Consider the following 14,338-nt stretch of genomic DNA (forward strand, 5'->3'; position numbering starts at 1 on the left):
AAGGACGAATCCAGTCTGAAGCGAGGCATCATTAGCATCATCCATCGAAGGGCGCCGCCACATTTGTCGCCACGGGAATGCAACTTCGTACTCGCCGTCCTATTGGCCGATGAGAATCGGCGGAATTTTTTTCCGGCGGCAGAATTCGGTCCTGGACCGATCGGGCTTTCCGCGGAATCTCTGCCGCGGCAGCGTATTCCGCTTGCACGCGACTTTGCACGCTGGTAGGTCGGCTGCTCCTCCGCCGGCCCCACCTCCAAGGGCAGAGCTTCCTGTCCCGTCGGAGCTGCGCGGCTTATTGGCCGCGGCCACGGTATCTGCCTGACGTCTGAAAGAATCTAACCAATAGCTATCTCTCAACTTGTATACGCTGGTGCGAGACGGTCGAGGGTGCTACCATGAAGCAGTCGCCGGGAAGTGCTCGCCAAATTTCGCACGTGATTATGGGTCCTCTGTTGCGTGTAGAAGTGTATTATTTGGCTCAGGTGTTTATGACAACACAATGCAGTGATTAGGCGAGTTGATATGCTCTCCTCGGAACATGTTTCGAACCCCTTTAAGAAGCGCTTTTATAATGCGCGTAGCGTACACGAGCAAAAATATTCATATTGGGGAGCGAGCTCCGCTATTTTAAAATAACACCAACAGACCTGGGCAGTACAAGCGAGTTATGCCTTTTTCATTAAATAAATGCACGAGCAGTTCGTGTGTTCTGCGCGAAACGAAATCAGAAAGACAGACTGGAGATTTCGACTGAGTACGTCTGGACTGAATTACGGTTAGTTGTCTAGCCTTTTAGTTCATTTCACAGCTGCCCGTTTCAGAACTGTTATTCTTTTTAATCCTAGGAGAATTTGATTTTAGCGGTTGTTGCAGCACCGCCAAACCCGGCACTACATCAGTGTTTGCCTGACCATGCTTGACAGAGCCGCATCAGTGCAGTCTCAAGCTACTGTTTTTTTCTTCATGGTGGGAAAGATTAAGTAGGTTGCTGGCAATATTTTGACGCAAATGCACGCTGCAAAGATGCCAGTATATTTACGCGTGGTAAAAGTGGATGTGCAAGAAAATATCAGGAATTGATTCACATTAATACACAGCTGTCACCCCACCGCGTTTCTAATAAAAAAAAGCATTTTCTTGAGTGCGGCAGCATGCGTAATTGGCAGTGAATACGGTCTGCGATGTTTAAATCTCCCGCGCCCCGCGTGAGCGCAGGAGAGGAGAACAGCGGAGAAGGAAACCTCGTCCATGTCGGCCAACGTGACGTCACGTTGAGGAGCCGGGGATGCTTCGGCGCACCCGAGCGAGCTTTCACCGCGCGTTGTTTCTCGTGCTGCATGCGTTGTTCCTCGTACTGCGTGCGTTGTGACGAGCAAAGCGTGTCAGCCGACCTTGAGAATCATGTTCAAAACGAGGTACCACTCTGCGTTCGTGTCCACGAACAACTACGGCCGCGACTGTGTCGTCTTCCACTGTTTTCCGCCATAAGCTCGCAGCGCAAGCGCTTGCTGCTGTGACGAATTCAAGTCGACCAAAGCAAGCGTACTCTGCTCGAAGCACTTCCGTAAGTGCGGCTACATGCAGGGCTTGTCCCTAATGTGATCTCTGGAGATTTCTGTCGAAAAGGCGCGGCTGAACCATGACACAGTTCCTTCGATTTTCTCGCGCATGAGAGGCGTGTCACCATTCCGAAGAAGCCCCTTTTCTATAAGTAGAAACATGCTCACTTCGCCCCTGCATAAACCTTATAGAGGCTCAAGCATATGTCGTTCTCCTCAGCTTAGGTGATAGCCAGTCCACCTGAGGCATTCTCAGCAAGGCTCGGTTAGTGATTTTATACTCGGTTCGACGTGTCCAAGCAAAGCAAAGCACAATAAAGCAAAGCAAGCAAGCATCGAAGCTCTTCATATGCTGCATCTCGTTTAATCGTAGCTAAGAAATTAAAATGAAAGAGTTCGACGTTCTGATTTCGGATGCAAATTTAAGATAGAAATGAATGCCAACCAAGTTTTTGCAAAAAAACACCATGTTTTGCAACCTTATTCGGTATCTTCATCAAGTTGTGGCAGCGGGCGAGTTGCAGCTAGCTTGGCTTTTAAACACACATATACTTGGCCACCACTTCACTGAATCTAAACTGCAAATCTAAGAAGGGCGAACGTTTCCGAGGGAGCGATAAATATTTTCTGGCATCTGCTGAACGCGCCACGAGTGAAGCGGCAGCCTTGTGCGCGTATTGGGCTTGGTTTCGAGCGCACAATGATTGCGTCACTATCCTGTGGTCACATGCCTCGCAGTGCTTGGCCACTGCGCTTCGCTCATTTTGACATCAACTTTGTGCTGCTTCATCGTTTCCTTGAATACTTTCTTGCCCCAACCTACAACGCCGGGCACTCAGAACAGGATTTTTTTTCTACACAGCGCTTTGGGCCTTTTCTTTAGGATGACGCTCTTTCGGGCGAGCCAGGAGGCGTCCGGTGGTGGTAATTGACTTGAGTATTGTTCGCACCCCTTCCTTTCCGAGAATACGAGCCGAGGTTGTACTGGCATCTTTTACGCATGGTCTGCATACGCGTGTTTCACGCTGACGTGTGCTTGTGCTAGGGGTAGAATTTTTTTGCTTCTGTCTTTTTTGGTTTCAGGTGATAAGTGGAATGATCAAACTGTAGTATACTTTTCTTTGGAGGTCAGTAAAAAAATATTCGCCATATTCGCTTTTACAACACTACGGAAAGCTGCGATCTGCACTCAACGCAGCGCCGGATTCGCATCGGCAGCTTCTCCAGTCCTCAAAGTGTCGTCACGACCTCTCTTGTCCAATCACGGGCGGCGGCGCGCCGCACGGTGTGCTACGCGGCACAGGCCGCATACTTCTGCTAAAAAAGGCAATGCGTGTTTGTTTTTGCCTTATTTGGATGCGATATTCCAGTATACAGCATGAAAAACTAAAGGACGCCGCTGCCAGCCTGATTAAAAAAAAAAAGTGCTTCAGTCTCCCTTCAAATTAATGATTGGTCGTTCGGGAAAGCTGAAAGACCGATATCGCAAGCAGCTGCGCTACGACATCACCACCGCGATGAACCCTGGGAGTTGTGGCACTCCGGCCAGGTGCCGTTGTTTCCGTTGCCACGCGGTCCTTCGTTGTCCGCATATAGGTTTTATAGGACACGCGGCTTCATCTAAACGCCGCCAAATGCTGTGGCAGGTACAGCGAGCAGACGTCAGCGGGTTTCGCGTTTATTGGAAAAGAAAAATGGTCCACAAAAGGAGCAAGCTGGTCAGAGGGGCAGCTAGCGAAGCTGTGTTCAGCACATTTATTTTCTTCTACTGGAGGTAAATCAGTGTAAGTTGGCACAGCATAAGTTGTGCTGAAGGCGCTTAAATTGTGTTCAAGTTCGTGGGCTGCTTCACCTTGGCGCTACTTCATGAGCCGTGTTTGCAGCATTCTGCCCGGTGTAGGGTGGTGATGGAAGAAGTCAGTGAAGCTTTAGTGCCATATTCAAGCTTACACGGGACGTGCGGCCGAGCTATAAGACTCTTTACCTCAGAGCTCATATACACTTACGGAGGCCACGTTCGGCGACCCACCAGCCACGGTGACTCAGTTGCTTTGACGTTCTGTTGCTGATCCCAAGGTCGCGGGATCGAATCCCGGTCGTGGCGGCAGCATATCGGTGGAGGCGAAATGCAAGAACGCCCATGTGATGTGCGTTGTCTGCGCACGTTAAGGAACCTCGGTGGTCTAAAGTAACCTGCAGCTCTCTACTATGGCGTCCCTTATAGACCATATGTGTGTCGCCTTGAGACGTTAAACATTGTTATCATTATTATATTTCAGCGACACATATTTCTTGCACAGAATCAAACCGCTACGCCAGACCTAAACGAGCAGGGGAAACTCCCCGTCATGAGGAGCAAAACCGCAAAACAGGACGGGACAGAGGCAGGCGACCACAGCGGTTTTGCTCCTCATTATATCCTATCAACTGGCCTACAACCACGCCCTTCTAAGAAACTCCCCGTGTTCATCGCCAACTAAATAAAAATAATAAAAGTAGAGGCATCAGACTTCAGTTTCTTAAAATACGTTTATTACCGCTCCTGCAATCCATGAAGTCCAAGATGATATGAGCTAAGCGAAGCGAAGGACATGACGATGCAAGTTCAATGCAGCAAAAATTTTAAACTACTTTCTTTCGTGACTGCATGTCTTTGCATGCTACTTCATTTGTCACCCGATACCTTTCGGTTCGAAGTTGCCGGCAGCTGGCCGTAACATCAAAGTACGTTTGCCTTTTAGTGCAAAAACACTACATAACAAGGTCCCAACCAAGAATTTTGCGTGATGCCTCGGAGTAACTCCGGCAAGCTCAGGTTTCTTCGGAGGAGCGCCGAGCAAGCTGCAGTCAATGGGCAGAAGCTTAGGGTGAGTTCGGAGAAGCGTCGCGTCAGCTGTAGCCAACGGGAGGGTGACCTTGAGGGTGACTTGGCCAAACCTAGTATAGCAAAGGCCCATGCAGGAATAAAATAAATACTGCCATGACCGGGTTTCGAATCCACGGCGGCGCTGCACGAGAGCACTGTGCTATCACCGATCACGCCTCTTGTTAAACTGCAACGCACTATCGCGCTGTGCACTGCACATTGCCGTCAACTGCCGCCTGTAGCGCGAACAGATCAGATCAGCTTAACCTCGATCAGAGCTTAACCTGAGTCTAATATCGTCGCCAGACGTGCCGACGACCCAGCAAAGAATAACAATGAGCCAACAAGGCTAAACACATGCTTTCGCACGTCTACTCGGTTTAAATACAATAAAACCCTACCACCCTTTTGTCTCCTCTATTCTTTGTCATTTTCTTCCACTGCAGGGTAGGAAACAAAATACCCCCAGCTCTCTTTACTTATCCTACCTATTCTTCCTCGTCCATGTCTACCCTTTGGTGCTGCGGAGAGCACGCTGTTCACTTTCGTCTTGCCTTTTCAGGGCGCACGTTTCACTGTTACTGCGAGACTGTTTATCCGCCAGCTTTTTACTAGCTGTACACTGTTAACTATAAATTCGTTTTCTTTCAGTTAGATTTTGCGAGATGCCGTCGAGGAAATGGCACATTAGATATCAATCGTCGAACACAAAATATGTAGACTGCTTTTTTCTTCAATTCTTTTTTATTCACGCAAACGTTGGTCGTCTGTGCGATGTACGGTAGGCAGAATTGCATCCGTTAATTTGTGTATCTGCTGCTGTGTATCTGCGCCACGCGCGTGCACGTGGCGAATTACTGATCGATAAATACTGCCATGGGGGTGATCAGTGTATGTCTCGCATCTGCGTAATGTGTCGCAGAGATGGTTCTGTGACATGCATTCGCGCTTGCAGCCTTTTTGAATGAGTTGCAGCATGCATGGGCTCAGGGATGATTTGGTTTATGGTTTGTTTAATGGGGTTTAACGTCTCAAAGCGACTAAGGTCATGAGAGACGCCGTAGTGGAGGGCTCCGGAAATTTCGACCACCTGGGGTTCTTTAACGTGCACTGACATCGCACAGTACACGGGCCTCTAGAATTTCTCCTCCAAAGAAATTCAACCGCCGCGGCCGGGATCTACCGCATGACCGACTACAGCGAAATCACGAAGGCCTACCGCCTGGCTCGCAGGACTCTCCCACCCCCGCACCCGAGGCTGAGTCGAGCGGAGGCGGTACTACTGAGACAGCTCCAGACCGGATCGCTACCGAGCCCGGGACTGATGCATCGCATGTACCCCGAGACCTACCCGACCGATACGTGTAGAGTCTGCCGGAGGGAGCCGGCAGATCAGACGCACATCTTGTGGGACTGCATCAGAAATCCAAAGGAAGCAAGATCAGGAACAATCCCGCCGCGGCTGGAGGCAGCAGCGAAGAGCAACGACCATGACCAACAGCTATGGGCCGTCCAGCAGGTCCTCGGGGCGCTCGAAAGGCAGGGACCCAGCGAGCCGGCAACGGCGAGCGGAGACCCGCGCCGAGTAACGGCAGCCTCGTAGACGACGTAGGCCCTCGTCGGGGCGCGCGAGCGCCCGCTGCAGGCACAAATAAAGTTTACTCCAATCCAATCCAATTTCGGGTCAGCAGCCGAGCACCATAACCACTGAGCCACCGCGGCGGCCTATGTGCTCCGGGATGAGTAAAATGGTGTATTGTTATTTTCGTATACCATGAAGGGAGTTATATGCGACTGTGGGTCGATGGTCGGTGGCGACACCACTACAGCTCGTCTTTCTGAGGGCGTTGGCCGAACGAAGTGGAAGCGCCCGAGAAAGACTGACCGTCGTTTCATCAGGAGGACAGGTTTTTGTCAAGGTCCTCCTAGACGGGCCATCTTATTAAAAGTCGTCCAGCTTTTTGGGGGCATTTCTTTTTCACTCTGCCTCACTTTCACGTTATGACTCCCACTGTCCAGTCTTTCATGCAGAATTTGGACACCTTAGAGCATTGGCAATGTTGAGCTTCATAAATGCTGCAGCAGCACTCCTCTTCAATGCGTCTGAAGAACGGCTTACTCCACAATGATATTCTTGGAATGGAAGCTAGGGAAGCTTTGTTCAGCATATGACCGCTTTCGTAGCGCAATATCGATCTTGTCGGTCGGCGCCTTCTTGTGGAAGGCGCGCAGATGCGCGCACAATGATACAGGGGTCGAGTGACTTGAGTCGAGTGTCTTGTTCGAGCTCACGCCGTAACATTGGTGGATGTGTTTCACGATTTACATGAAATATACTGCATACAGAGCAGCTGACTGTGCCGAGTGCAGAATCGAGAAAACCCACCGCTCGAGGGCAGGGGCCTGCGTCCAAAACTGAGAGCCATGCTTCTAGACGCACTCAGTGAGCAAGGCAGCCTTACAGGCGGCAGCAGTCCTGATTGAGCGAGTCTTGAGAACCCTTTTTTCCACCTCGGCTGAAGGCGCGCGTGAGACCGTTCAGGGCCATCTTGCTCAGCTTGACCGTGGGGCACTCGCACAGAAGGTACATCAGGTACGCGAACATGGAGATATGCACTGTGTGGCCCAGGTAGTCCCGCACCTGCAGAGAACGAATCATTAGGAGCCACAATGGCCACAAGTGTTAGGCTTTCCACTAACGATTACTATCATTGTAATGAGTGTTTCTCTATCACCTTTGGTTCAACAAGCTGAGATGTTCGACAGCTGTCTACAATGGCCATTTTACTGACCCTATATAAATACACACGCTCGGACACACACGTGTACAGAAGCATGCACACAAAACCACCGCCAAACCAATGAGATATAAAGACATATAAAAGTGCATAGAGTGCCACGGCGAGACAGATGGATACTCGCGGAGTGTATTTCACACGAGTGATCGAAAACGAACTACAACGCCTAACTAGCTGGGAAAAAGAAGATACCAACCATGGACCATTGCGTGTGACCGAATGCCGCAGTGTGACCAGCCTCGTAGAGATAACGAGCATCTGCACCAGGTACCCGCAGTACGTTAGCCGACTCAGAGGCACAAAGACGTCCAGCGAGAGCAGCCGGTTCACGAGCGCTGCACATAAAAGCGTAGTTCCGTCACGCGACTGTTGTTCAGACAATCTGCGCGTAATGTACACGCCGATCGAGGCCTAGAAAATGGATTTGAACAGAGACGCACCGGCCTGTCCGGTGGCGCAGACGAACACGACCCAGCAGACGGCCGTCGCCCAGACAAGCCTGTGCAGGCCGGCGTATGTGGAGGCCCAGGCTTGCACGTACGCTCCGCGGTGGTTCCAGTCGAAGACAAAGTACACCACTGCGAGACCCCCAGCTACGCTTAGCAGCCAGCACACGGCGTACGTGACCTGGGGAACGAAGAACGTCGTTTGTAGGCCTCCGTGCATGCGGTCATGGCAGGCAAAAATGATGGTGGTTCATCGAAGCCGTTTTTGCCACAGCTTCACGCGACTTCGACGGACGTGAAAACACCGGTACTGCGCTTCTCAGTGTTTTATTTTTCGAATTCTATTCAACATTCATCGCCTGTTAAGGGCCCCTTAATGATGTATATTATTTTAGGACGGAGCATGAGCAAACATGCGACGATACAGTACATTGCATCCTCAAGGCAAATAACCAAAGTATTTTATGCGTTCCGAAGATGTCCCCCGCACAGCAAGCGAAGAGTTTAAAATAAATATTGGTACAGGTGCGGGAATGTAACTATACAGAACAAGCACGTTTTATGTATTTTGCTCCAAAACTATAAAGACAGACCAAGTGCGTACCTTTCCAAACCTGACATGGCTGTACCTGTGAAAGCAGAAAGCCACAAGGACTCCGGCCACGAAGCAGGTCAGGTGGCCTGTCGGCCACAAATACATGGCTGCATGGCCTTTGAAGAAGAGACTGCAAAAAAATTCATAACAGTCACCTATCGATGAAAGGAGAAACGTGTGAGCCGTAGCTTCATTTGTGCCGTACATAGGTTAACGGGCTGCTGCCGATTTCAAGAAAAGGTACGGAACTACACATAAATAACCTTTGATCGAACCGCCAGAAGTTTCCGACGGAGGCTGTTTAAAGAGGTGGCGCTGGCAGGACGTGTTCACAAGTAATCAAAAAATACTATTCGATAATTACGAAGTACCAACTCGCAAGTGTTTTCTAGCTAATGATGATAATAATACGCGCGTCCGAAGCAGCAAAAACCCCCATTAAACTGAAACTCAAACGCATGCACTATCTGCAGTTAAGACTGACTAGCAGTCTGAATTGCTGTCTGTACTATGAGTGATTTAGCCGACAGCTTCCCGTAGAAACTACACATCGCAATATAGAGTGAAAAATGGGGCATGGTTATCTACACTTCATAGTCTTATCTCTATGACTAAAAAACTTGCCCGCGTGGGCCAAATTGTAGCTCACCTAAAGATAATTTAGCTGTTAACTATTTGGCCTCTTGTGCATATGGTACGCCGGGACTACGGAGCAATGCTTCCACTTATTTTCCGTTGTACTCCCCGCAGTATAAACCATGAACTGGGGCACTTGTCTCAAGAAAATGTGACATGCTAATGAGATTACATTTCAGCCTTTAAATCAGTTTGTTCCATAGGCGAGTTTACTACAAAATGCAATCTGGAGCAGCTCCATACCGTGCCATATGCGGAACATTAAAACAATGTGCTTCGGATTTATTTGAATCCTAAATTCGTAGACTGGGGGGGCCAGTCTGTAAGAATTAATATCTGAAAGACGAACTCAGCTTTAAAACAACACGTATAAAGGCGAGGACAGGACTGTCTCCTCCTTTTCTACGTGTTGTTTCAATGATATACGTTCATCGTGGAAATATTATTTGAATGAAGTAGGGTTCACCGCCGCGGGTGGAAACCTCAACGAGCCAGCGTTCTTGTAATGAGGTCCAGCATCTGTAGACAGGTCTGCGCTCACACAAGCCCAGTGTGACAACAGCAGCATGGTAGCAACGTGAATGTAAACCAGTGCAAGCCCGAGCTTATTATCTGCAATAAATTCCTGCTACAGCCGGAGTGTCTCCCTCTTAAAAAAAAAAAATGACAACATAACAACTTCTGACGATCATGCGTGGGCCACACTCAGACCTTCTAGTATGAGAATTAGCAATACAAAACGCCACGGAGTCGATCGAGCACTGCGCCACTGACAGTTCAGAACTGTTGCCTCCACGTAGTCAACAAAAACTGCCCTCAAAATCTTTATATTGAAACCGCGGTTGCGAGTGATTTGACAATAGCCATGCAGTTGTGTATTCAGTAGAAGGCCCCGTTGGCCAAATATCACCCCATTTCAGATGCCCAACCGTCATAAGCCTAAGGGCTCGCACAACAGCCAAGTTGTTGACAGAAGTGGCTCAAGTTGCGGTCGACAGCGCACCCGCATTAGTCTGAAATAGAGCGTTAGTTGTCACCACTTTGATGAGATCGTACTCTGGCGAACTTGCTGCGCACTTCTCCCCAGGTAAAGCATAGAAAAACACTCATGTGAAGGTCGAAGTAACGTGGCCAGACGAGATCCCGTGACGCGTTTCGCGTGACATAAATGGCTTCCGGCCGCGCGGTACGATTTGTGCCGCAGAACATTTTTCCCGCAGCTCCTATGACCCATCCGTCCCTATCGCCGCGCTCACGGAAATGGTATTGCTGCTACATCGAGTAACTCGGACCGAGAAGAGCTCGTGCGGCGAACTTTAGACCGTTGTAAGCCTAATCAATATTACGATGCTTAGAAGTTCTTGGAAGTTCATGCAGCTGGAATAAAAAGATGCCGCGAAGAAACAAAGCCACTCTAGGTTTTAGAATGACTATAGACATGCATCTAATTTTAGCTGCATGTTTTCTTGCCTGTAATAATTCCTCCGCGCGGTATTCGCCTAAGACCGCTAAGTAATTTATAACTGAAATTCCTCCATCACGCTGTTTCGGTTTCGTCGACCGAACGGTGGCTGTGACGTGTAAGGTGCTTTTAGGCCACGTGGGCATGCGTGAAAAAAAAAAAAAACGCAATATAACGTACCACTCAACAGCTGATACGGCGGTCGTTGTCATTCCGGCTCTGCAAGCAGCGTGGCTTAAGCGTAGTAGTGAGTTAAAACTACGTATCTGTGACTATATCGCAGTTTTTCATGCCTCAAGTTTTGAACACCTTATACGTCCCAACCATCGGTCGGTTGATGAAACCGAAACATCATAAAGAATTAATTAAATTATACATTATTTAGTGGTCGTAGGGGAATACTGCGGGGTGATCCATGTATATTAATGCCCCAAACATCATTTGAAAGAAGAAAACACGCAAGCCAGAAATTAGTGTAATACTCCTTTGAAGTCTGTAGCGCAACGGACGGGATACCTACCGAGAGAAGGCCAGCGTAGCAGGGGGCGCAGAAAGTTAGGTGGGCGGATGAGATTAAGAAGTTTGCGGGGAGAGGGTGGCCGCAATTGGCACAGGACAGGGGTAATTAGAGAGATATGGGAGAGGGCTTTGTCCTGCAGTAGACTTAGTCAGGCTGCTGCTGATGATGATACTCATTTAATTTGCTTTTTACTGTGAAGTTAAACGCCCAGAAGAAGCAGTCAGCTAACACAGAGCTCGTTGCAGGCAATGTACGCAGTATCACATGGTATCACCGCGGCAACCGGAAACGCAAAGGTCGGACACGTGCGAACAGCTGGCGTCTCAGCCGCGTACAGTTTGCACGTCGGTGCGCGACGGCTCACCCCTGCTACCCGTACTAAGTCTCACGTGCGTCCTGCCAGGTGAATGAACCGTGCCACTCACTCAATGTCAGATATGTGCGTGTACGGCAGGGGCTCGAAGGCGTTGAGGTAGTGCTGGACGCCCACGGCGACGCAGGCGCCCACTGCGACGACGACCAGGCAGACCACTCCGGCGACGGGCTTCCTGCGATCAGCAGAAGCGAACGCATTGCTCATGAAGCCAGAGAGGCAGGGAGAAAGTATCTTTTGCTTATCCCGAGTTTGTACACAAGATCTGGCTAGACCTCTGTGCCTCATGTCAGCGTTAATGTGGGGTAAACAGGCGCTGCTTGACGCCTTCGGGACGGCAAGTCAAGCGTCCAAGCAGAGAGGAAGAGAAGCCAAAGAACCGATATCAGCAGAGTACAAAAAGAACACAAGCAACCAGGCTCCTTCTTTCACATTTTTTCACGATATTACGAAGACGCCCCTTCGTACGCGCCCCTTCGCGATACCCAAGCTTCCGTCATTTTCGGACTCATGTTTTGTTTTCTTTCGAGATTTTCTTTTTGACACACACCTTGCTCCAACTACAGTATTTAAATTATTTCCAACCTGTGCGCTGTAGCCATATTGCTCACAGGACAGCTGTGTGCACCGGGCGCTACCAATTCCAACGCGCTCGCGGCAGATGCGCGCAGCGGCAGCTTATATAGCGAATTAAACAACGCACAGGGAGCGCTTGACAGCGCCAGGTGAAAAAAGCAGTCCAGGTTGGAAGTGTCTCTGAAACCCTCTTTCGCTGCGGTCGCTTTTACTCGTTGTCTCAGTTTGTGCTAGCGCATCGGGTCAGGACCCCGACCGACGCTCATTTCTAATTCCAACAGCGGTGCAAGCAGAACTGAGATGTGAGTAGACGCCACGCGATATTATGCGCACAGGCGTGCACCTATGACGTTTGGTTTATTGGGTTTCGGGTCAGCAGCCGAGCACCATATATAACCACTGCGTCAACGCAGCGGCTGTCGCACAGAATAGAACAGGAATATTAGTGCAATTATTCGGCTACTTTAAGCCATTGACAGTTTCGGTCGCAGGGAAAAACACATTCGAAAGAAACATTTTGTATTACAGTTTACTTCTTCCTGAGGTTGCGATACCGCGTAAAGCAAAACCATGTCGCACAGCATTCCGGCGGCATCCTTTTAATGCTGGAATGCGCTTGACTTTACTTTCGGAGGCAAATGCGTAATTAACTTTCCGGTAGACATAGCAGCTAGCGCTCCTAGCGGCTCCTACATTAAGCACAAGTACTGTTTTAAACGGGGGCTAGCTCGTTTTATTGAATAACTGACGGGAAAATCCAGCAACTGTCGCGAAGGAAGCTGTTCATAGACCTGAGCTGGCGTATTTATGTGGGCCGCCGAATTTATTTTCCCACTGAAGACAAAAATAGTGGAAGCGTGTGAAAGTACTCGAAACTGCGCTCCCTTTTTAATGACCAACACAGATGCTGTGAGAAACACTATCCAAGAAACCTATGGAATGCCACATGCAAAGTGAGCCATAGGTTAAAAAAAAGTGTGAAAGCAGTGTGAATGAACCTGAAGCAGTATAGTTGAATGAAATCGTCACGTAAAAGAGAACATGAGTATATAAGCCATTACTAATTATTTGACGAGCTGGAATTGACTCGAACACTTTTAATTAAGGAGTTGTACAGCGCCGAAATAAATCTGAAATGGCGCAAGTTTCTGAAAATATAACTTTTACTTACATCGATTTTTTTTTCTTTTTGGCTTCTACACTGTGACAGAAGTCCTCGAAGGCGACCAAGATTTGGCCCATTGAGCTTGCTGATATAGCGACTGCGGCTTATTACGGCTGTGCGGCCCCGGCCTGGCCAATATATAGCCAGTGCGGGAGCGTTGCCAAGGGCAGGATGCTTAGAAGCCACGCCCCTATAAGGTTCTACCGTGCTAAAAATTATGGCATTTGTGGTTTATTTTGACACTATAAATCAGTGACGCTTTTCTTGCACTTTCAGCGGTTTAAGAGTAGGGGTGTGCGAATATCAAATTTTTCGAATACGAATCGAATACGAATACTTGGTTCCGAATATCGAATCGAATATCGAATAATCAAGGACAGATGCATTTAACCACTACAAAACATTATTTGAGCACCCAAGAACATCACAGTTCAACTATCACTGATCAAATGAACACAAAAGATGTGTGTGGCTGCACAAAAAGTATCAAACAATCGAGCATTATTCATAGAAGAGTGGAAATATCAGAGAAGATGGCTAGTACACAGCATTGATTAAGGCATGCTTGCCATAAGTACAAAAGCGCGTTGCTGGGATGAACATAAAAGGTGTCGTGAAAGAAAACCGGCTGCTCCACACGGTCAGGCAGAAGTAGTTAGTTTTCTTCTAGCTGAAGCGACTTCTCCAGCCACAAAAATGCTCTCTCACTTGGCACTGAACTGGCACGTATTGCGAGGTATTTAGTGCAGAGCTGACTATTCCAGCTTCGCAGGCATTGCCACAAAGAAGCTCACCAGCGTAGTCAGCTACTGCATGGCCCAACGTTACGCATTGCTCTGGGCGCCGCTATATTGTTATGTCTCTTTTGATAGGACTTGCGAACCGAAATGAACGCCGGTGCTCGCAATAGAATATTCGGCTGGGTACGAATATTCGCGTCGGATCGAATATTCGAAACAACACGAATACTTAGATTTCGAATCGAATACGAATACTAAAAATATACTATTCGAATTATATTCGAAAATTTCGAATATTCGCACACCCCTATTTAAGAGCCTTAGTACACAGTTGGCAGCAGTGGCAGCGGGCACAGCACTTGCGCTGTATACCTGACCCATTCACTCTGCACATCGCAGGTTGTTTGGATTCCTGATAGCGAAGCATCACCGTATCACGGAACTATCCCACGGAACGCCGACTGTGTCTGCCCGTGGCCAGCGGTAGCTCTCAACCGTCCTGCGGCGCTGCCAGCCGGCAGCTGAAACGCCCATTGGCCCTTGCAGTGGGTGGCATCTTGGACTACCGCTATATAACCGGAAAATCTACCGTCAACGCT

At 48.9% G+C, this 14,338-nt stretch overlaps 1 protein-coding gene across 1 annotated transcript; it reads right to left on the bottom strand.

Moving 5' to 3' along the window:
- Positions 1–6,860: 6,860 nt before the first annotated feature.
- On the bottom strand, positions 6,861–11,465 carry LOC149352967 (nose resistant to fluoxetine protein 6-like). The gene is made up of 5 exons (XM_089575746.1): positions 11,311–11,465; positions 8,277–8,397; positions 7,667–7,853; positions 7,419–7,561; positions 6,861–7,069 (listed from the first exon to the last, which is right to left on the bottom strand). The coding sequence occupies exons 1-5, from the start codon at positions 11,463–11,465 to the stop codon at positions 6,887–6,889; spliced, it is 789 nt and encodes a 262-aa protein (XP_089431872.1). The 3' UTR covers positions 6,861–6,886.
- Between the last annotated feature and the right edge of the window lie 2,873 nt (positions 11,466–14,338).

This window comes from Amblyomma mixtum, chromosome 3 (assembly GCF_055824585.1).
Source record: "Amblyomma mixtum isolate Tamu chromosome 3, ASM5582458v1, whole genome shotgun sequence".
NCBI lineage: Eukaryota > Metazoa > Arthropoda > Arachnida > Ixodida > Ixodidae > Amblyomma > Amblyomma mixtum.

What these genes read in the sequence shown, in the direction of transcription:
- LOC149352967 (XM_089575746.1), bottom strand. Translation starts at nt 11,465, where the DNA reads ATGAGCAATGCGTTCGCTTCTGCTGATCGCAGGAAGCCCGTCGCCGGA. An exon ending in GCCATGTCAGGTTTGGAAAG is followed by an intron (nt 7,854 to 8,276) that starts GTACGCACTTGG and finishes TTCGTTCCCCAG; the next exon opens with GTCACGTACGCCGTGTGCTG. An exon ending in CACGCAATGGTCCATGGTTG is followed by an intron (nt 7,070 to 7,418) that starts GTATCTTCTTTT and finishes CGTTCTCTGCAG; the next exon opens with GTGCGGGACTACCTGGGCCA.